Source organism: Ranitomeya imitator, chromosome 1 (genome assembly GCF_032444005.1).
Source record: "Ranitomeya imitator isolate aRanImi1 chromosome 1, aRanImi1.pri, whole genome shotgun sequence".
NCBI lineage: Eukaryota > Metazoa > Chordata > Amphibia > Anura > Dendrobatidae > Ranitomeya > Ranitomeya imitator.
Genome location: NC_091282.1, coordinates 834,881,576 through 834,904,856, shown reverse-complemented (window position 1 = coordinate 834,904,856; position 23,281 = coordinate 834,881,576). Strand labels below are relative to the sequence as shown.

Genomic DNA, 23,281 nt, shown 5'->3' with positions numbered 1-23,281 from the left:
TGTAAGCCATAATCCTCAACATTGACAGAAATAAACACTTGAAATAGATCACTGTTAGTAATTACTCTATATAGTATGAGTTTCACTTTTTGTATTGAACAACTGAAATAAATTAACTTTTTAATATTCTAATTTTATGAGAAGCACTTACGGTATACTGATTTAGTGCAAAAAAATTGCTGTGATGAATCTTCCTCTTAATGAACTTGACCCATTTGTCAGCTGACCGTATGACACAATCAGACAATGGACTCCAGCAGTGAACTGGAGTATATCTGTGCTATCATTTATGCCACTTTTGTTGGGTAAATTATAGCATAGCTATAGCAGACTTCGTCTACTGCTCCACCTTCTGTTAGGCTGCGTCTGCTTTTCAGAGACCTGGCATACAAATACCAAATTTTAGGCAAAACTGCAAATAGTGAATGTTCATTCATTTATTATTTTTTAAATCAAAGTTGTTCATAAAAATGCCCCATGCAAACTTTTGGCCTATATAGGCAATAATGATTAATGAATGGATGTTTGTAGGAAACTTGTTTCCAATTAGAAGTTTGTCTAAACAGGCCTGTAACCACCTGATGAAATAGCCAAATGCTTATTCTGTCGGGTGCAGTGATCTCCGAAAATGATTTTTTTTTGCGTGCGTATGAGCCAGTGTAAACAGGAGATGTGATGCTGTATTGGGACAGAGGGATATTGGAAATCGTTCTGTCCCCTTCACTGTTTTGTTGGTCTGTTTAAATGCACATAGCTCATCTGTGGTCACTTAATGGTCTAAGTGGACCATTTAGTTTTATTAATGGCATAATCCATGAAAAATGATCTTGTGCCATCTTAAACTCTAAAATGCAAAAGAAGTTTAAAGAAAAAAAAAGCCAACAATTTGTCCTTTTAGGATATGTGCACACATTGCGGATTGGCCTGTGGAATTTTCCACACAGAATCTGCATCTCTTGGCAGAAAATGCAGGCGGATTTAATGCGGATTTCTTGCAGATTTGTTGTGGATTGTCATGCGTTTTTGATGTGCGGATTTGCCTTAGGCTACTTTCACACTGGCGTTTTTTGCCAGACGTCGCAATGCGTCGTTTATGGCAAAAAACGCATCCTGCAAAGTTGTTTGCAGGATGCGTTTTTGCCCCATAGATTAACATTAGCGACGCATTGCGACGCTTTGCCACACATCGCAACCGTCGTGCGACGGTTGTGGTGGACCGCCGGGAGCAAAATAACGTTACATGTAACGTTTTTTGCTCCTGACGGACCGCTTTTTCCGACCGCGCATGCACGGCCGGAACTCCGCCCCCACCTCCCCGCACCTCACAATGGGGCAGCGGATGTGCCAGAGAAATGCATCCGCTGCACCCGTTGTGCAGTGCGTCAAACGCTAGCGTCGGAATCTCTGCCCGACGCATTGCGACGGGGAGATTCCGACGCTAGTGTGAAAGTAGCCTTACTCGGTGTATACTCAATAGGTGCAGAAACGCTGTGTTTCCACACAAAGAATTGACATGCTGCGGAAAAAAAACGCAGTGAATCTGTGCGGATTTTCCGCAGCATGTGCACAGTCATTTGAGAATTGCTATCAGTTACTGTACTACACTGCGGATTTTATGCAATTCCGCACGTCCAAAACCGCTGCGGAAATGCATCAAAATCCGCAACGTGTGCACACAGCCTTAATAAATGTGCCTGGCTTTAAACTAGATGACATCATGCCTGAGCTTTTGTTCTCAGCGCAGAGAAGCTGTTGCCAGAGATTCAGGCTATGTTCACACTTTGCGGATTTTGCTGCAGATTTTTCCGCAGCAGAATTCCAAAATCCGCAGTGAAAACCCGTCGCGGTTTTTACTGCGGATTTATCGCGGTTTTTACTGTGGTTTCTTCTGCGGATTTTCATCTGCAGTTTCCTATTGGAGCAGGTGAAAATCCGCAGAAAAGAAGTGACATGCTGCGGAATGTAATCCGCTGCGTTTCCGCGTGTTTTTTTCCGCAGCATGTGCACAGCGTTTTTTGTTTCCCATAGGTTTACATTGTACTGTAAACTTATGGGAAACTGCTGCGGATCCGCAGCAAAATCCGCAAAGTGTGAACATAGCCTCAGGGCTACCTAGTGTATATTGCTAGCCTAAGGACCTGCCCCAGCTGTTAAACAACTGCCAGTCTGCCACTTACAAGCCGACTAGCGGTCATTTTCTGGTTCGTATAGTTAGATAGGCCGACCTAAACTACTGAGAACGACCAGTGACTCAGTCGTTCTGAACGTGGAGAATACAATCTGCTGCTGATAGTGATGACTCAAATGTTTTGCTCATTCGTTGATTATTTTCTGGCTTGATTAGCTGGGCATATAATCGGGAACGAATGCTCCTATAAACTGGTGTCACGATTATGGGCCTGGAGAAGAGTGCCTTTTGCATGTACAGATAAGACCAATTCCTGTCCAGTCATGTCTAATTTTATGTGTGACTAATTCAGTTGGAATCTACTAGTAGGCTGATCTGAAAAGCTTAAAAATCTATCTACCAATCACAATCCTTTCATTGTTTATACTGCAGCCAAAATTATCCTTTTCAGGGCTGTTTTCCACTTGCGAGATACACGTCCGTGTCTCGCATGTGAAAACCAAGCTCTGGTGCCGGCGCCAGAGCTTGGATTTCACATGCGATACACGGACGTGTATCTCGCAAGTGGAAAAGAGGCCTTAGGAAAAGTGAGGTAGGTTAGGGCCTCTTCCCAATTTCATCTGTCTACTAAAATATTGGTGTACCTGGCCAGTTAGACCAATTTCATGATCTGCTCAGAAAGCTGTGTGAACGAGTCTCCACCTAAACTGGAATTGAAAATGCCCAAATGTCCTGCCGATCTGGAGCAGGTTGCCCCTTCTTCCCCATGGGTCTGAGATCTTCACACTCTCTTACTGCTTCGCCTGTGTCTGAACACTTGCATCTGCTTAATTTTTCTTGCTATAAGATTAGTAATGTTGTTTTTCCATTTCTATATTAGGGTACCCTATTTTTAAAACTGGATGAGTATGAATTCACAGCAGAGAATGGCAGTGGGCACAGACAAGGAATTAAGTGACCTTCTGGATTTTAGCATGGTAAGCAGTTAAATATAAAACCATGATGTGTTCTCTTGTTCTCAATCTCTCTTTTTAGTACAGGGGATAGTAATAAAACATTTGGATTTGTATGCAAATGGAAACAGTGTTTCTTTGGTTTTAGTTTTTTTTCTTCTGTGAAACATACATCCATTTTGTAGTTGCTGTACCCGTCCACTTATTTCTTGATCTAGAGTAATATGAATTTAGCTTGCGTGTAGTTTTATACCTCTTGTATTTGTATTTTCTTCACACCTTCCTTTTCAGTTCCATTTTTCTGTCCGAACTTAACTATAGAGAGAAATGGAATACATGTGGAAAAAAAAATAAAACGATGACTTATATGTTAGATGCAAACAGAAGCAGAAAGGCCCCATTGACTTTAATATGGTCCAGCTTATTTCAGTCGTGTCCAATTTTTTTTTTCTTTATTATAATGGAACAAAAAGTGCAGCATATATTTTCAAGTACCCGCACCTGCATATCTCATGGCTGTTCGACAGCCGCAACACATGAAGATATTTCCAGTTTGTTTGGCAATCGCCGCATGTGTTGCGGTTGTTGAACAGCCGCAAAATATGTAGGCGGGGGGACTCGAAAATATTTTTCGAGCATGCCAAAGACACTGTTGCACCCTGAGCATCCTCGGATAGCACCTTTTCCGAGGACATTCACTCATCACTATTTATTAGGCCTTTCTGCTTCAGTTTGCTTCCATTTTGTAGTAGAACTCGTGTGAAAAATGGATATGTCTCTGTTCCTAAAATGGAACTTATACCACCGATGTGAGCAGAGCCTATTTATATGCATAAGTAGCCGGCTTGTCATTGATGTCATAATTGACTACTATGGTCATTTTCACATAAGGCTAATATTGGGTGCTTTTTTCAGCAGAAACAATTGAGTTCTGGTTACTGCAATTTTCTTCACCTTCTCCCTTTTGTCTGATCTGGTATTACTTATGGCAATCTAATATTCTGCAGCCTCAAGAGATGTGAATGAACCTCTTTATGCAGCATTGGTATTAAAGGGACTCTGTCGGCACAGAATGATTGTTCAAGCCAAGTACAGATGCTTGGTGCATCATGGTGGATCCAATCAATTACATACAGCTCCTCACCCCTTCTTTGACAGCTTTTGCTTCAGAGAGCCAGAGAAGGGCAGAAATGGATGGAAAACAAGCAGGTCGGAAGGTGTATATAAATGATTGGCCCCACCATGGTGGACCAAGCGCTGTTTTTAACTAATCATCCTTTGCTGGCAATCCCTTTCAGTGTTCTGGTTTTCATGGCCAGCATTTAGTTGTTCTGGTCTGGTTGATCATGGCACCTTTAAGCTGCTCTTAACGTCTGCAAATTAAAATTCCTCATTCTCCACGATTTTATGCGCTCATATAAAACTCTGCATGAGGCTTTTTAAAGTGAGCAATGCAAGATGTTCAAGCATCACGTCTTAGCTTATAGGTTTATAACCATTAGAGACCAAAGGAAGAGATTCACCACGTGAGGTTTGGTATAAGGGTTGCAGTGTTTTTTTTGCTTTTTTTTTATTAATACAATAGGACCCTATGGTGTAGTATGGCTATATAGATGAGGTGGAGTACTATTCCACTCATTTGTTCAAAATCACTTCTTTGCTATGGTTAAAATCTGTTTTATGGAGCATAACTGTACGTCAGCGCATTGCGAGCGCTGCATGCATTCTTAATGCTGCTCCTTGCAATTATGAATTAGTTTTACTGAACTAAATGCGATTTCGGTGCATATAACGGCCATCTGAGACTCCATACCCAAGTATACACAAAGCATGATAAAAATGCATACAAAATACATGGTAGTAAAAGCACGCATTGAACACATTTGAGTCTGTGAAAAATTGCCTTACATCCATGTACTGTTTGTGATTAGCATTGAAGTGAATAGGAAAAGCCAAAACCAGGAGTGGGTGATAAATACAGAAGTGGATCGGCCACGCTCACGAGGGGTGAGCGCGGCCCGGTGTCGGCTAACTATCGCAGCTGACATCCGGCACTATGTCACAGGAGCAGTCACGGACCGCCCCTGGCACATTAACCGCCGGCACACTGCGATCAAACATGGTCGCAGTGTTCCCAGGGCATAGGGAAGCATCGCGCTGGGAGGGGGCTCCCTACATGCTTCCCTGAGACCCTCGGAGCAACGCGATGTGATCGCGTTTTCTCCTAGGGTCTCCTACCTTCTTCTCCCTGCAGGCCCTGGATCCAAAATGGCTGCAGGGCTGCATCCGGGTCTTGCAGGGAGGTGGTTTACCAGCGCTCAGAGCAAGCGCTGGTAAGCCTGCAGCCCTGCATGTCAAATCGCTGATCTGACACCGTGCCCTGCAAAGTGTCAGATCAGTGATCTGACCTATAACATGATGCCCCCCTGGGGCAATGTTGTAAAGTAAAATAATATATATATATATATATATATATATATATATATATATATATATATATATATATCTATATATATCTATATATATATATATCTCTAAATAATAGTAAAAAAATAAAATAAAGTACACATATTTAGTATCGCCGCGTCCGTAACGACCCCACCTATAAAACTGTCCCGCTAGTTAACCCCTTCAGTGAACGCAGTAAAAAAAAAAAAACAGAGGGGCTAAAAACTCTTTATTATCATACTGCCGAACAAAAAGTGGAATAAGGCTGGTTTCACATTTGCGTTTTTTGGGTGCGTTTTTGCGGTAAACGCAAAAAACGCATGGTGAAAAAACGCATGTAAACGCGTGCAAACGCTGGGGTTTTTTTACGTATGCGTTTTTGCATGTGAGAAAAACGCAGCGTTTTGTCGCGTTTACATGCGTTTTTTCATGCGTTTGCGTTTTTTAAACGCATGCTGAGAAATGTGTGACAGCTGCCAATTATCAAAATAAAGTAAAAAAACCCACTATAAACAGAAATAGTTAGGGTTAGGGGTAGGGATCATGATCCTAACCCTAACCCTACCCCTAACCCTAAAGGGATTAGGGGTAGGGTTAGGGTTAGGATCCCTTAGGGTTAGGGGTAGGGTTAGGATCCTTTCGGGTTAGGGTTAGGATCCCTTTATCACCTTTATGTTGGGGGGTGGCATATCAGTGTGTTTTCTGTTTTTTTTTTTTAATATAAAATTGCATGCGTTTTTAACGCAAAAAACGCATGCACAAAAAAACGCATGCGTCCCCATTGACTCCAATGTATTTTTTGCCCCCCCAAAAAACACATGAAAACGCATGCGTTTTTTTTTGTCCAAAAAACGCCTCTCAAAAATACTACAAGTTGCATTTCTGAAAATGAACGCATGCAGTAAAAAAACGCATGCGTTGCAAAACGCGACCAAACGCGTACAAACAAAAACGCATGCGTTTTCAATGTTAAATATAGGGGGAAGAAACGCATGCGTTTTTTTGAAAGAAAAAAAAACGCTGCAGACAAAAACGCAAGTGTGAAACCACCCTAAAACGCGATCAAAGACGGATATAAATAACCATGGTACTGCTGAAAACGTGTCCCGCAAAAAACGAGCCGCCATACAGCATCATGAGTGAAAAAATAAGTTATAGTCCTCAGAATAAAGCGATGCAAAAATAATTTTTTTCTATAAAATAGTTTTTATGGTATAAAAGCGCCAAAACATAAAAAAATTATATAAATGAGGTATCGCTGTATTCTGTACTGACCCGAACAATAAAACTGCTTTATCAATTTTACCAAACGTGGAATGGTATAAACACCCCCCCCCCCCACCCCACCCCAAAAAAAAAAAAAAGTAATTCATGAATAGCTGGTTTTTGGTCACTCTGACTCACAAAAATCAGAATATAAAGCGATCAAAAAATGTCACGTGCCCGAAAATGTTACCAATTAAAACGTCAACTCGTCCTGCAAAAAAACAAGACCTCACAAGACTCTGTGGACCAAAATATGGAAAAATTATAGCTCTCAAAATGTGGAGACGCAAAAACTATTTTTTGCAATAAAGTGTCTTTTAGTCTGTGACGGCTGCCAGTCATAAAAATCCGATAAACCCGCTATAAAAGTAAATCAAACCCCCCTAGTTAGGGAAAAATAATAAAATTTAAAAAATGTATTTATTTCCATTTTCCCGTTAGGGCTAGGGTTAGGGTTTCAGTTAGAATTGGGGGTTTCCACTGTTTAGGCACATCAGGGGCTCTCCAAACGCGACATGGCGTCCGATCTCCATTCCAGCCAATTCTGCGTTGAAAAAGTAAAACGGTGCTCCTTCCCTTCCGAGCTCGGCTGTGTGCCCAAACAGGGGTTTACCCCAACATATGGGGTATCGGCGTACTCAGGACAAATTGGACAACAACTTTTGGGGTCCAATTTCTCGTTACCCTTGGGAAAATAAAAATTTGGGGGGCTAAAAAAACCTTTTTGTGGGTAAAAATTATTTTTTATTTTCACGGCTCTGCATTATAAACTGTAGTGAAATACTTGGGGGTTCAAAGTTCTCACGATACATCTAGATAAGTTCCTTAGGGGGGTCTAGTTTCCAATATGGGGTCGCTTGTGGGGGGGGGGGGTTTTCTACTGTTTAGGTACATTAGGGGCTCTGCAAACGCAGTGTGACGCCTGCAGACCATTCCATCTAAGTCTGCATTCCAAATGATGCTCCTTCCCTTCCGAGCTCTGCCATGCACCCAAACAGTGGTTCCCCCCACATATGGGGTATCAGTGTACACAGGACAAATTGGACCTCAACTTTTGGGGTCCAATTTCTCCTGTTACCCTTGGGAAAATACAAAACTGGGGGCTAAAAAATAATTTTTGTGGGAAAAAATGATTTTTTTATTTTCACGGCTCTGCGTTATAAACTGTAATGAAACATTTGGGTGTTCAAAGCTCTCACAACACATCTAGATAAGTTCCTTAGGGGGTCTACTTTCCAAAATGGTGTCACTTGTGGGGGGTTTCAATGTTTAGGCACATTAGGGGCTCTCCAAACGCAACATGGCGTCCCATCTCATTTCCAGTCAATTTTGCATTGAAAGTCACACTGCGCTTCTTCCCTTCCGAGCTCTGCCATGCGCCCAAACAGTGGTTTACTTCCACGTATGGGGTATCAGCGTACTCAGGACAAATTGTACAACAACTTTTGGGGTCCAATTTCTCCTGTTACCCTTGGTAAAAAAAAAATCAAATTGGAGCTGAAGTAAATTTTGTGTGAAAAAGTTAAATGTTCATTTTTATTTAAACATTCCAAAAATTCCCATGAAATACCTGAAGGGTTAATAAACTTCTTGAATGTGGCTTTAAGCACCGTGAGGGGTGCAGTTTTTAGAATGGTGTCACACTTGGGTATTTTCTATCGTATAGACCCCTCAAAATGACTTGAAAAGAGATTTGGTCCCTAAAAAAAAAAAATTTTTAACCCTTATAACTCCCTAACAAAAAAAAATTTGTCCAAAATTGTGCTGATGTAAGTAGACATATGGGAAATGTTACTTATTAAAGGGCCACTGTCACCCCCCTCCAGCCGTTATAAACTAAAAGAGCCACCTTGTGCAGCAGTAATGCTGCATTCTAACAAGGTGGCTCTTTAGTTTTAGGTTCAAGTATACCCCAAATAAAGCGTTTTTATGCTTGGCCACAATTCCTGTCTCTAGCCAGGGAGGCGGGTCCTCACTCCCCAGCTCTAACCGCTCCTCTGCCGTCACTCCAATCTTAATGCGCTTTCGGCGCCGCCCCCTCAGCGCTGTGTACGTTTCAAAACCGGCGCCTGCGCAGTGTACTGCTGTGCTGCGCAGACGCAGTAAGCTCTGGCCGTCTGACGTCCCAGCCAGGCTTGCAGACTGCACCTGCGCGGGCATTGCGGCCAGCCACCTTTGGAATCCCCGCCCCACAGTGTGTTATGCATTATGCACAGCAGTACACTGTGCAGGCGCCAGTTTCGAAACGTACACAGCGCTGAGGGGGCGCCGCCGAAAGCGCATTAAGATTGGAGTGACGGCAGAGGAGCGGTTAGAGCTGGGGAGTGAGGACCCGCCTCCCTGGCTAGAGACAGGAATTGTGGCTAAGCATAAAAACGCTTTATTTGGGGTATACATGAACCTAAAACTAAAGAGCCACCTTGTTAGAATGCAGCATTACTGCTGCACAAGGTGGCTCTTTTAGTTTATAACGGCTGGAGGGGGGTGACAGTGGCCCTTTAAGTATTTTGTGTGACATCTCTGTGATTTAAGGGCATAAAAATTCAAAAGTTGGAAAATTTCAAAATTTTCGCCAAATTTCCATTTTTTTCACAAATAAACACAAGTCTTATCAAAGAAGTTTTACCACTATCATGAAGTACAATATGTCACGAGAAAACAGTGTCAGAATCATCCGAATCCGTTGAAGCGTTCCAGAGTTATAACCTCATAAAGGGACAGTGGTCAGAATTGTAAAAATTGGCCCGGTCCATAACGTGCAAACCACCCTTGGGGGTAAAGGGGTTATTCTACTTTTCCTCCGATTTTGTTCCTCTCCTGGTTGTGGCTTACAGATGCTGATGTAAAATACTGAATTTGTGAATGTGGACTAATGGTGTGATTTTTGCAGCGTTGTGCTTTATCACGAATTGCGCCTGATAATTATTTGGCTTAAATTCCACAAATTGGCGAAATCAAAGTCTGGAATGTGCTTCTTGTAATGTGTTTCTTGTAATGTGTTTGGATGGACAACAAGGATTGTAGCTAAATAACCCTCCCTGTTTTCAAGAAATGCCCAAAGCTTTGTAATTCAGTGTCCGCTATTTTCTAGTGCTAATCATGTGCCAGTAAATGGGTGTATTTACAAGGGCTGGTTGTCTGATGAGTATTGCAATGCTGGGCAGAAGTGGGCCTTCCAGAACTGGTGTTTCTTTGCATAATTGAACTTTGGAAATATTAGATTTGTGAGTTTCATAGCTTTTCACGTTAAAATAAGACATCTGTCCAGTTAAGTTTAAGCTATAACCTAACCTTGATCCAAGGGGGAAGGTAAATGCCAATTGTTCCATATTAAGGGAAAAATTCCTTGCCGTCGCCACATACAGAAATCAGACTAGTTCCCTGACTCAATTCCTCATGACACAATCTATCGCCCATAAACTGTAAAATTGTAGAAAGGCATCCAAGCCCTAATTAAACGTTTTGTAGTGAATCACCCATTAGAACATCAGTCTCACTGCTCTTACAGTAAAGAATCCGCATCTGTGATTTTGATTAAACTTTCTTTCCTCTAGACGTAGAGAATGCCCCCTTGTCACTATCGCAGTCGTGGGTGTAAAAAGATCATCAGAAAGATCTCTGTACTGTCCTCTCATATACTGTATTTATACATTGGAATAAGATCCCCCCCCCCCACCCCCAATCCTTTTTCTCCAAAACCGAATAACCCCAGATGTGATAACCAGTCTTGGTATTGCAGATCACCCATAGCCTCAGTTGCTCTTCCCTGCACCCGCTCTAGTTCAGCTATGTCCTCCTTATACACTGGAGACCAAAACCCGTGCACAGTATTCTAAGTGTGGCCGCACTAGTGACAAGGGAAATCCTTGGTAAACAATAAGAAAAATGCCTGGCACTCACTTCTAGGGTATGTACACAGTGTCTCTTTCAGTCAGATTCCATCTGGAACCCGCCCGAAAAAAGTGCTAGACTGTACAAAAGAATTAACATATACACTGCAATGTCAAGATAACTTGCTGTGCATAAGTTGTCTTTTGTAACTTTTTAACCGCTTCATTAAAAAGAAAAGGGGGGGGGGGGGGGGAGAGTCTCTCGCCCCCCCCACCCCCTCCTTTTTCAGCAATACTGTACAGTTCATTAAGGCTGTGGGTTGGCCAAGGCGCGTCGTTTTACTGATTGAGATATGTATTACATGCCAAATAATAAAGCAGTGAATATATACTAAGGCTGTGTGCACACATTGTGGTTTTTTCCCGATAAAAACGCTATAAAACCGCAAAAAAAACGCATACAACAAGCATCTCATCATTTAGAATGAATTCCGCATGTTTTGTGCACACGATGCGTTTTTTTTCCGCGAAAAAAACACATCACGGTAAAAACCGCAGCATGTTCATAAATTTTGCGGATTTTCCACTACAAAATGCATTGGGAAGTGTACGGAAAAAACCACGGCAAAAACGCATGCGGTTTTCTTGCGGATTTCTTGCAGAAAATGTCAGTGTTTTTCTCAGGAAATTTCTGCGAGAAATCCTGAACGTGTGCACATAGCCTGTACGTACGCTGCATTTTATAGGTGCCGGTGTACTGGCAATGCTTTGCGATCTTGTCTTTTTGACCATTTTTGCAGGGGCTTTGCTGCTGCTGACTCTTAATTCACTTAATTTGTCTTTTAGTCTTTGTATGACATTGAAATAAGAGCAAAATGAGTTACTGATGTTGGTAAACCAGAGATTACACACTTCCTTTTTGACTGTGGTAGATAATAATCCTTTATATGAAGACCACCTCCTGAGCTGCACTTGACCGACCACTACACGGCTCCTCACAGATGCCGTAGTCAATGAAGGAAGCGCAGGTTCAGCATTCGCGGAGCAAAATGCACAAATGGGACAAACGGGACAAAAATTAAAATATATTTGCAAAATATTTTTAAAATACAGTACTGTATTTTAAAAATATTTTACAAATATTTTATGTTTTTATTTTGAGAAAATAAATGAATTTTTATTAAAATTTTTTCACTGGAAGTGGATGCATTCGAAAAATCCGTAGGTGCTTAGCACCACATTTGCTTGGAGTTTATTTTTCCTTTGAAGGATAACTAATATCAGATCAACTTACCATACTTTTTGATAAATGTAAAGGGGAAAATAGAATCGCTGCATTCAAAAAAGTTCAACGTAACAAAAATTAAGTGAATTGGCACATATTGTAAACACCATAAAGAGAAAATCGAAACACCCCATGAAAATGGTGAATGTACGCCAAATTGGTAAACATGCAAAAAAAAATCCCTCAGAGCTCCATTAATGGAAATATAAAAATGTTGCAGATTCTGGGGGTCAATGGCAAGACAAGGCAAAAGATTTAGTTTATTGCAAAATTCAAATAATTTGTTTGCTTTATTTTTTTTACATTAAAATAAATAAATGAAACGAAACTTGCATTTACTTACCACAACCTCACTAACCTGCATTAGCATAATGAATGTCCTAATAACAAAAAACAATGACAAAATTGCATATATATTTTTTTTCACCATTTCATTCCACTTAAAAACAATGTAATGCTTTTCAGTACATTATGTTGTAACATTCAAAACTACATTGTGGCCCACATAAAACAAGCCATGGGGCGTCTACATTACATGTAAATTCTGTTTACATTGACAAAGACCTTATTTAAACAATAGATGATTTTCGGATGATGCAGCTCCTTAAAGGTACCTTCACACATAACGATATTGTTAACGATATCGTTGCTTTTTGTGACGTAGCAACGATATCGTTAAGGACATCGTTATGTGTGACAGCGACCAACGATCAGGCCCCTGCTGGGAGATCGTTGGTCGCTGAACAAAGTCCAGAACTTTATTTCGTCGCTGGACTCCCGTGGACATCGCTGGATCGGCGTGTGTGACACCGATCCAGCGATGTCTTCACTGGTAACCAGGGTAAACATCAGGTAACTAAGCGCAGGGCCGCGCTTAGTAACCCGATGTTTACCCTGGTTACCATCCTAAAAGTGAAAAAAACAAACACTACATACTTGCCTACCGCTGTCTGTCCTCGGCGCTCTGCTTCTCTGGTCTGGCTGTGAGCGTCGGTCAGCCGGAAAGCAGAGCGGTGACGTCACCGCTCTGCTTTCCGGCCGCTGTGCTCACAGCCAGACAAGAGAAGCAGAGGGCCGAGGACAGACAGCGGTAGGTAAGTATGTAGTGTTTGTTTTTTTTACTTTTAGGATGGTAACCAGGGTAAACATCGGGTTACTAAGCGCGGCCCTGCGCTTAGTTACCCGATGTTTACCCTGGTTACCGGCATCGTTGGTCGCTGGAGAGCTGTCTGACAGCTCTCCAGCGACCAAACAGCGACGCTGCAGCGATCCGGATCGTTGTCGGTAACGCTGCAGCGTCGCTTAATGTGAAGGGGCCTTAAGTTTTTTTTTTTAAATGGCAATTTCATTACGTTAAGTACAAAGGTGTTAAGTTATTTCTTTTACAATGCCATGTATGCACTCGATTTAAGGCTTTCTGTACAGTGATTCTTCACCATGCAGCAGGAACACTGTGTGCCACTTCTTCCCTTAAGGTACCTTCACACTGAACAACTTAATAATGATAGCGATCCGTGACGTTGCAGCGTCCTGGATAGCGATATCGTTGTTTGACACGCAGCAGCGATCAGGATCCTGCTGTGACATCGCTGGTCGGAGCTAGAAGGCCAGAACTTTAATTCGTCGCTGGATCACCCACTGACATCGCTCAATCGGCGTGTGTGACGCCGATCCAGCGATGTGTTCACTGGTAACCAGGGTAAACATCGGGTTACTAAGCGCAGGGCCGCGCTTAGTAACCCGATATTTACCCTGGTTACCATCGTAAAAGATAAAAAAAAACAAACAATACATACTTACATTCCGGTGTCTGTCCCCCGGCCTCAGCTTCCCTGCACTGTGTCAGCGCCGGCCGGCCGTAAAGCCGGTTTCCCGATGTTTACCCTGGTTACCCGGGGACTTCGGCATCGTTGGTCGCTGGAGAGCTGTCTGTGTGACAGCTCTCCAGCGACCACACAACGACGAAACAGCGACGCTGCAGCGATCGGCATCGTTGCCTATATCGCTGCAGCGTCGCTTAATGTGACGGTACCTTAAGGCTGAGGTCCTGGATTGAGTGTTTGGTACACTCTTGATGATGCAGCTTTTCTGCAACAATTATATTATTTAATTTTTATTATGTTTTGAGTGCGTTTAATTACTTGTTTTATGCTGCATTTTATGTCTTTTTGGGGTACCATGCTTTAAATGGAACCTGTCACCAGTTTTGTCCTGTCAACTAAAGCTTTGACCTTAATCAGCGCCTGTGCTGCAGTCCATCAATGGTTATATAACGTCCCAAAAAAACATTTGATGTTAATCCCGTCGGTGTGGTTTCTGCCATCTCTATCCCTCCTCCTGGCTGCTAGCTGTCCTCCTGCTGTAATTGTTGTGGATGAGACTTTCTGCTTCATCCACATAACCCTACGAAATCTCGCGCCTGCGCACTATGTTCTGCCCTGTTGCGAGCAGAGACTAAAGCATAAATGTGCATGCGTTGATATGATTTAGTCATGTCAATTACAGCAGGAGGATGACTATCATTAGCTGGGAGGAGGGATGGAGACCGCAGAAACCATGCCCATCAGACCAGATCGACAGGGTTAACATACTGAGTATTTTTTGGTGGTATACAGGGGGTTATATAACAATTGATGGACTGCAGCACAGCTGCTGATTAAGGTCTTCGTTTTAGTTGACACAAGACAAAACTGGTGACTGGTTCCCATTTAAATAAAGCTCCTTGGTTTTGGGTACTTCCTGTAAGGCTATGTGGACACGTTGCGGATTTCATGCGGATCCGCAGCGTTTTTTACCGTGCAGAAACGCTGCAGATCCGCAAGTGATTTACAGTACAATGTAAATGAATGGGAAAAAAAATGCTGTGCTAATGGTGCGGAAATCTCTGCACTGTAAACACTGCGGGTTAAAAGAAGGAGCATGTCATTTATTTTTGCGCATCTGCAGCGTTTCTGCACCCGTTGACTTGCATTGAGTCGGCACATCCGCAGCAAAACCGCAGACCTAAAAAAAGATCTGCAGTTTTGCTGTGAGAAACGCTGCAGATCGGGAGGGGGGAAGAGTTTGTGGGCGGTGACTGTGTGCGGGGAAGATGTGCGTGTCTGTATGCGGGTGTTTGTGGGGGGTCTGTGCTGGGCTGTGGGGGTCTGTACCGGGCTGTGGGGGGTCCTTGGGGGTGTGTGCGCGTGCAGGCATCGTCCGATGGGACTACATGTCCCATCAGGCTATGCCTGCTACAGTGACAGTGATTGACACATTAGCCAATGATGGGACAGTAGTAGTCCCATCATCCAGCTAACGTGTTGAATATAAAAAAAAATAAAAAACACGAACATATAACAGAACATACAACATATAAGATATGACTGAACCTGCAACCTATGACTGAACCTGCAACCTATGACTGAACCTGCAACCTATGACTGAACCTGCAACCTATGACTGAACCTACGACAGAGCCTACTCCCCATCACTTGTCACTTTGTTCCCCGAAGCCAGTGTCACCTGTAAAAAATATTAAAATAACAAACAAACAATATACTCCCTGACCCTCAGAAATCCACAAGTGTCCCACGACGATCTCCCGTGGAGAACGGCAGCATCAGCTGATGCGACTGCTCTCTAGGGGCTCCAGGAATACAATGACAGGAGGGAGGTATCCTTCCGCACTGTATTCCTCCGCCACTGTAAAAAATAGTCCCTAGTCTCACTTTTGGCACTGCTGTGTGAGAAAGTTCCCACGCAGCAGTGGCATAAAGTGAGACCAGTGAACTACAGTAACCTCTCAATGATGCACTGCAGGAGCCATTGTCTCCTGTCAATGTGTCACTGACGGTCCTATAAAGCAGTGACATCACCCGATGTCACTGTTCTATAGGGGAGATCGTCGAGGGACACTCGTTATTAATTGGACTGCGTCGGACAGGGAGTATACGGTTTATTTTACGTTTTTTGCAGGCACTAAAGTATGGTAAGTATGGTTAAATTAGGAATAATAAAATACTTGTTTCTGGCTGTCTTTATTTTGTTTTTAACTCTTTCACTACTCTAGGATTAATAATGGAGAGGCGTCTTATTGACGCCTCTCCATTATTAACCCGGCTTAATGTCACCTTAGAATAGCAAGGTGACATTAACCCCTTATTACCCCATATCCCACCACTACTCGGGAGTGGGAAGAGAGGGGCAAAGTGCCAGAATTGGCGCATCTTACAGATGCGCCATTTCTGGGGAGGCTGCCAAACTGGTATTTGTAGCCGGGGGGGGGGGGGGGGTAAGGGGGCAATATCCATGGCCCCTCTTTAGGCTATGAATATCAGCCCGCAGCTGTCTGTGTAGCCTTTCTGGCTATAAATTTATAGGGGGACCCCCACGTCGTTTTTTTTTTTTTGGGTCCCCCTATTTTAATAGCCAGTAAAGGCTACGCAGACAGCTGAGGGCTGATATTCATAGCCTGGAAAGGGGCCATGGGTATTGCCCCATTCCCAGGCTACAAATATTGGCCCCAGGCCGTCTGCTTTCCCCCTCTGGTGCAGAAAATTGCGCGGGAGCCCATGCCATTTTTTTTCCTTTATGTTAATTAATCAGCATCAGCCTATCTGAATATATCTATAGATACATAGATGTTTCTATCTATATATCTATCTGGCTAATTTCACACATCAGGTTTTTGCAGTCAGGCACAATCTGGTGAATTTTGAAATAAAAAGATGTTTTTTTTTTTCCCCTGCTGGATCCATTTTTTTTCTCAGTTGTATTAACGCCGTATTGTGCCTGATGGCCACATGTTTCATTCGTTTTTTGCCGGATCCGTCAAAAAAGCTGTTGCCGCCGGACAGAAAACGCATACAGAGGAACAGTTTTTCTGTCCGGCGAAAAACGCACAGCGACTGATGTGGCAAAAAATGTATGAAACTGAGATGTGAAATGATGGATCCGAATCCGTTTTTTCATGCATGTTTCCATTCAAATCATGCACATTTTCCGTTCGCTCTCATTTAAAAAAAAATAATGATCAGTTGCATCAGTTTTTCACTATTTGCAACGGATCCGTTTTTTCAAAAATTCGCCAGATCCTGCCTGACGGAAACAAACTGATGTGTGAAAGTAGCCTAACTATCCATATATCTATCTACATCTATCCATCTCATTCCTTCTATCTATTTATCATCTATCTATCTCAGGCCGGCGTCACTCTTGGCGTAGGAAAATACGCAGAAATGTTCCCAAAACAGTGTTCTGTATGTAATCCGTTGGCAAGACTTTCATTGGCGGAATCTTTGCGCAATACGCTGACAAACGCAGCATGCTGCGATTTTCTACGCTTGTAAAATGCGGCTGCGTAATATACGGCAGATAGGAGCTGCCCCATAGAGAATCATTGGTCCGTGTGCAATGCATTGTTTTTTGCGCCTCTCATACGTCCGTAAAACTAGTGTGACGCCGGCCTCATTCTATCTGTCTATCTGTGTAATGGAGTGTGGGTTGGACAAATGTAAAAGAGGAGGTTGGACAAGAAATGACATCACAAATCTTTTTTTTTTTTTTTTTGTCAATAATAGATCTTTATTTAGCTTTCAAAAACGCATACAGATCCGCATGAAAAAAAGCGCATCAAAAACTCATCAAAAAAACGCGACGAAACCGCACCTGCGTTTTCTGGCAAGAGCGGGAAGAATCTGCAGCAGAAATTCCTAAGGCTAATCCACAACGTGTGCACATAGCCTTACTTGGCTTTGATACAACTTTGATAGTCGGATGCGGATTACATGTGTTTTTAGTGTTTCCGCTGTGGAGATGCATGTGCATTTTTTTTTTTTTTTTTTTTACCTGCACATTTTCTTCATCTAATTTAAATCAATGGTTGAAAATCCGTAAATAAAACCTATTTACTGCAAGAGAAATTAACATTTTGCAGATTTAAAAATGCACCACAGGTCAGTAAAAAAAACAATGGGCATGAGATTTCTATAAATCCTGTCCACTTTGCTGGAACTGCAGAATTCCACGGGTTTTTTTTTTTTGCCCAATGAAAGTGCTCTTCATCAAAAACTTATTGTGGGTACTTGGCCTGATGGATAAACATTTGCGTGCCATGCCATCTGCATTTCTGTTAGTTGGGCTACTCATTTGCCAATAGGTATTGCAGAGCATTCACAACAGTACAAGAGGCAAGGTTCACACAGGACAGTTTGGTGCAATATGACTGTTTTTTGGTTTGTTTGTTTTAAAAACAGTGAGGTGTGGGTACAAAAAGCAGGAACAAATGTCCGCCTCTTCCATATGGCAAAGTTGTGTGCAGAGAGCTCAAATGGGGGTCCTCTATGGTCCTATGTAACGTTCCAATCATGGCATTCCGTCACTGAACCTAGGGATGTGTGTGTATAATGTTTTAGAAATAATTTGGCAACATCTGACAATCTCCGACAACCGGTTAGGCTGGCCCTATACTGAATAGCAGTAGTACAGGTATGTGAATAAAGCCTGAGGATATGTTCTTGTGCAGCGTATACCCACTTGCCATAGTACAGTAGCCAGGTGGATGACCTTTATCCAGTAGGAATGGACTAGTGAGGCTGCTTTTAAATTTGGCTGGTTTCATATCTGTGTCTCATCCGCTTCTGTACATATATTTAACAGGGTGCACGCATGGATATGCGTTTGCATGCGTTCGCACTCTTTTGCGTACGCATGCATCTTTTCACGATGTGCGGCTTGGCGCGACGAACACATCTTGCATTTTTGGAGGCGTCAAAAATCCGTCAAATATGCGCAGGCATGCGGATGAGGGCGTTAAAAAAAAAAAGAAACACACTTCGGTCTATGGGAACGCATGCATACGCATGTCCTTGCGTATTCCGGACTGCGCATGTCCAGGAACTGATTGAGACACGCTCTCCTGGAAATATCAGACACATGCGCATAAACGCAAATGCATGCACGCGCAGCATGAGCTGATGCGGATAAACGCTGCGTAAACCTGCGTTTGTGTGCGTTTTGGCATGCGTTTGCTTATGCAGATGATTTGTTGCACATATATATGCAAATGTGAACTTAGCCTAAGTTTATGCTACAGGTTTTGTAATTTTGCAGTGCATCCGGTGTGTGGGGGAAAAACACTGCATGAATTACTCGTCTTAAGGCTATGTGCACACAATGCGGATTTTCTGCAGATCCGCAGCAGATTTTTCTGCGCAGAAACGCTGCAGATCCGCACTGTAATGTACAGTACAATGTTATTCACTGGTATTAAAAAAAAATAGCTGTGCAGATGGTGTGGAAAAATCAGTGCGGAATTGCTGCAGATTTCAAAGAAGTGCATGTCACTACTTTTGTGCGGAACTGCAGCGTTTCTGCACCCTTCCATTATAGAAATCCGCAGTGGCAAAAACCGCAGAGAATCCGCACAAAATCCGCATAAAAACTGCACAAAATCCGCATAAAAACCGCAGAAAATCCGCAGCTGTGGATTCTGCCAGGAGATGTGGATTTTGTGCAGAAAATTCGGCACCTCTTTTCCTACGTGTGCACATAGCCTATATCTATGGGTGCACAAAAAAATTGCATCCCAAATGGATCATATAACATCTGATTTTTACAGATACTCTGCAATTCTTTAGCATCCAAAATAGTTTTAATTTTAGAAACTGCTGATATGTGTTGTCATATAGATTAACACACCAAAGAGACTACCTTCACAAAAGGCCAGTAAAATTCAAATAACTTTATTAGTAAACAGAGAAATATATAAAAAAGGTATTGGCGAGTAAACACCTAAAGCACAGGAAAAACGGTGGGCAACCCAAAACAAGGCTCCATTAGTAGTGATATAACATAATGCAAACCTAATACAACAATGCATGTGCCATTGTGCTAGTAACCATGTGCAAATATGCAAAAAGTAACAATATAGTAAAGTGTAAGTACAACAATATAAAGATATAGTTACCAAATGGAGCGCTCCTGGGGACCCACCACACCCGACGCGCGTTTCGCACCAAAATGCTTCATCTGACCCCTGTGCTTTAGGTGTTTACTCGCCAATACTTTTTTATATATTTCTCTGTTTACTAATAAAGTTTTGAATTTTACTGGCCTTTTGTGAAGGTAGTCTCTCTGGTGTGTTGGTTATTTTTCCTTCATGGTCATATGTGGCGGATATTATTAGGTGGTGTTTATTGTCATATAGATTGTATAAAGATGATAACATAGATGAAGTATTGTCCGTTTGATCTGGATGAAAATCAGATGCATTTTTTTTTCCTTCAACCACTTCTGTGAACTTAATTTAATGGTGCTGCCATATGTTGCCCTCCCCCCACTTTTGGGCATGGTCTTCGGCAGCTGCACTGTGGGACTTAAACATACCCTAATAGATCCATCAGAGGAATAGCAAACTGTATCGTGAGCTGCGCCACAGAAATGTATTATACAATCGCATCACGTTTGCAGCTGACTACTGTTCTTCTGCAACATGACGATAGTGTTCCATTTTTAATGCCAGTGTTTCAAAGTAATTTAAGTATTTTCTAGAAGGTAACCCATTTTAGGACTAGCCAATTTTATTTGTTTGCACTTTCATTTTTCGCTCCCTTTCATTCTGAAGCTACTGTAGAGCATTATGAGGACTTGTCCAGAAAAAAAAGTTGTAGTTCATAAATACCATTCATTTTATTAGATTATGTACTGACAAACTGGAAAAATAATTCCAAGTGGGGTGAAATTGAAAGAACAGCAATTCTGCCATAATTGTTTAAGCTTTGTTTTTATGACTCTCATTGTGCAGTAAAAATGACCTGTCAGCAGAATTTTACAGGTCCGTACAATTGATGATGGTGCCAAACCTGTACAGTTTTTCTTTTAATAATGAAATTAAATTCTGATATTTGTGGTATAAAAAAAGTTGCAATTCTCTGTAACCCGTAGTTTTTATTGATACCATTTAGGGATGCTTAAGACATTGATCACGTTTTTGTTCCCACTTTTTTTTTTAACATCCTTTTTTTTTCTCTTATACCATACACTGCAATACCATGGTATGACTGTGTGTAGTATAAATTGCGGTCTCGTTTTAATAGCAGCGATAATGTTTAGCGCTGGTCGCTACTGTTATGGGCAGATGCCCGCTATGTATGTCAGCCAGCATCTGCCCAGTGTGGAGTGGGCACAGCTCATGCACACCCTGATTGCGATGTACGTGTGTGGCAGGGTGTGTGAAGGGATTAATGGAGACTTTGCATAGTAAAACACAAGTCTAGGATTAGGGAGGAGGTGGCTTATTTGCTGAATAATAGTACCGTCGTAATGGTGGGGGGATTTTCACATTTTTGTAAAGGAAATGTTTTGAGGCCAATGTAATCGCTGTCCCCAGTGTCAACAGTGGTTTAATTGTGCACAAAAATGGCAGGTCATGTATTTGTGGAGAGGCCAGAGCGTGTCCGACACAAGTCAGTCAGCCTCATAATAGTGAATGGCTCCTAAGGGGTTTCTTGTTTTTCAGAGATCCCTAAGGAAACCCAAACGTAATGCTCAGTGGAGAGCCCTAAATGTGTGTGAACAGAGCCTGAAAAATACATGGAGGATCTTCCATTTCCTTTTCAGTTATCTGGTTGAACCTCATGCTCATTAACACTAGGAATTCCATCTAATTTGTAATTGCCTTACAAGCAAGCGAGAAGTTCACTTCTCTATAAATGACAGGCTGTTACAAGGAGCTTTAAATAGGTGACAACCAGGATGTGGGAAAAACTACAGGACCTCCTTGATGATGACTTAAAACTCCATTCACATAGACTCGCTAGACCAGGGGTGCACAACCTGCAGCCCGGGCGTCACATGTCGCAATGCCATTTTGTGCTGCCCCAACACTCTCCGACTCCTCTGTGGCCAGTTAACTCTGGGGTTATTAGAGGGTGCTAAATAAGAGAAATTTCCTGAATGAAACCCTAACTTACCGACCGTGTTATATATGCCATATTCTGTTAAAGACCTCATTTCAGAACACTCCTTTACATTTTTGAGGCCCTTAGGAGTGGTACAATTCCAACATTTGGCAGTCAGACCTAAAAAGGTTGTTCACCTCTGCCCTAGACTGTTGTCCATTGAGCCAGTTTTTGTGTCCAGTAACTTTAAGAATGGCTTGTCATCGTATGGTCCGATCTGTTTTGATGTATTGTCTTCACATAATATACAAATGGCAGAGCAGGAATTAATGTCTTCATACTCTTATGGGCTAACGTTTCCAATATTTTTGTAAGACCGTTTCCTTTCTCTTCCATGTAGCATTAAGTTCCTGTTAGCAATTTTTTTTCATTCCATAGGATATTTCAAATTGCTAAAATTTCCCAGAATGTATTGCTTCCCGGAGAGATTTTTCCGCTACCCAGTGCATTCCTATGCCAAGAGCTAGTGTATCCATAGCATTAAAGGGGTGACGCTGCATATGAACATAGTTGCCAAGATGCTTGCGTTATTACGTAACCGTACTGTCGCACATCATCATGAGTGCCAGTCACCTCCGTTGCAGAAGTGAGCAGCCCCGGCCAATGCTTTTTAAAGTGCTTGGAAACTCTACAACTCCCTTGTGTACATGAAGGCTTACCCTTTGTGTTTTCAGTGGAGAGATTGGAGAAAGCCGCTGTCGGACAGCGTGGCCAGGATGTTATGGCCGGCAGAAGCAAAAGAATCTGCCATTTCAATCCAAGCTGCCCTATCATCCTCTAGGTCCTAGAGTCTAGGAGCAGGAGGCCGCCATACACAGATATAGATGATCCACCAGCATCGGTGCAGTCATTGCAATATTTCTTACACCTGTTTATTTAAAATGAACGTTTCTCACATCAGGGGAAAAAGGTCAAATATGCTGCCTATTTCTTTAATCAGAAACACGATTGTGTTGTACTTTTTTTTTTTTTTGTGTGTGTGTGTGTGCACATGTACACACATGAAATACTATACTATAGTAGAACATCCTACATCCCATTACATTAGTTGACATCCAATATTGTAAAACGAAAACCTAAAACAAATGGCTACTTCATTAGAACAGGACAATCTATGCTATTCCATTTTGCAAATCGGCCCTATACCGATATGGGAAGCGCATATTCCAGGGATTTTTCCAAGTGTATGCTGGACTGTGTGTGAACCTTGGTATATGGCAGTGTTTTGGGTGATCTCACGGTGTAGATTCTGTGTACAAAAGCCACATAAGGCCATGTTCACACGTTGCGTTTTTGCAGCATTTTTTTTTCTGCATTTCCTGCGTTTTTCGGATCATAAAGTTTAGCCTTGCTTCCACCACAGAAGCATGAACAGTGCAAGGTGTTGGGTCACCAAAGCAAGGCATATATGTGAAACCATAAAACTATTT

General features: G+C 42.2%; 1 protein-coding gene across 7 annotated transcripts in view; it reads left to right on the top strand.

The window, feature by feature from the left end:
* TCF3 (transcription factor 3) overlaps window positions 1–23,281 on the top strand; it is a 128,416-nt gene that overhangs the window by 20,547 nt on the left and 84,588 nt on the right. For all 7 annotated transcript variants that reach the window (XM_069740641.1, XM_069740638.1, XM_069740640.1 and 4 more), the window contains exon 2: window positions 3,009–3,105. In XM_069740641.1, coding sequence (XP_069596742.1) covers window positions 3,031–3,105 — 75 coding nt within the window. In that variant the 5' untranslated portion in view covers window positions 3,009–3,030. The remainder of the gene's footprint in view (window positions 1–3,008; window positions 3,106–23,281) is intronic.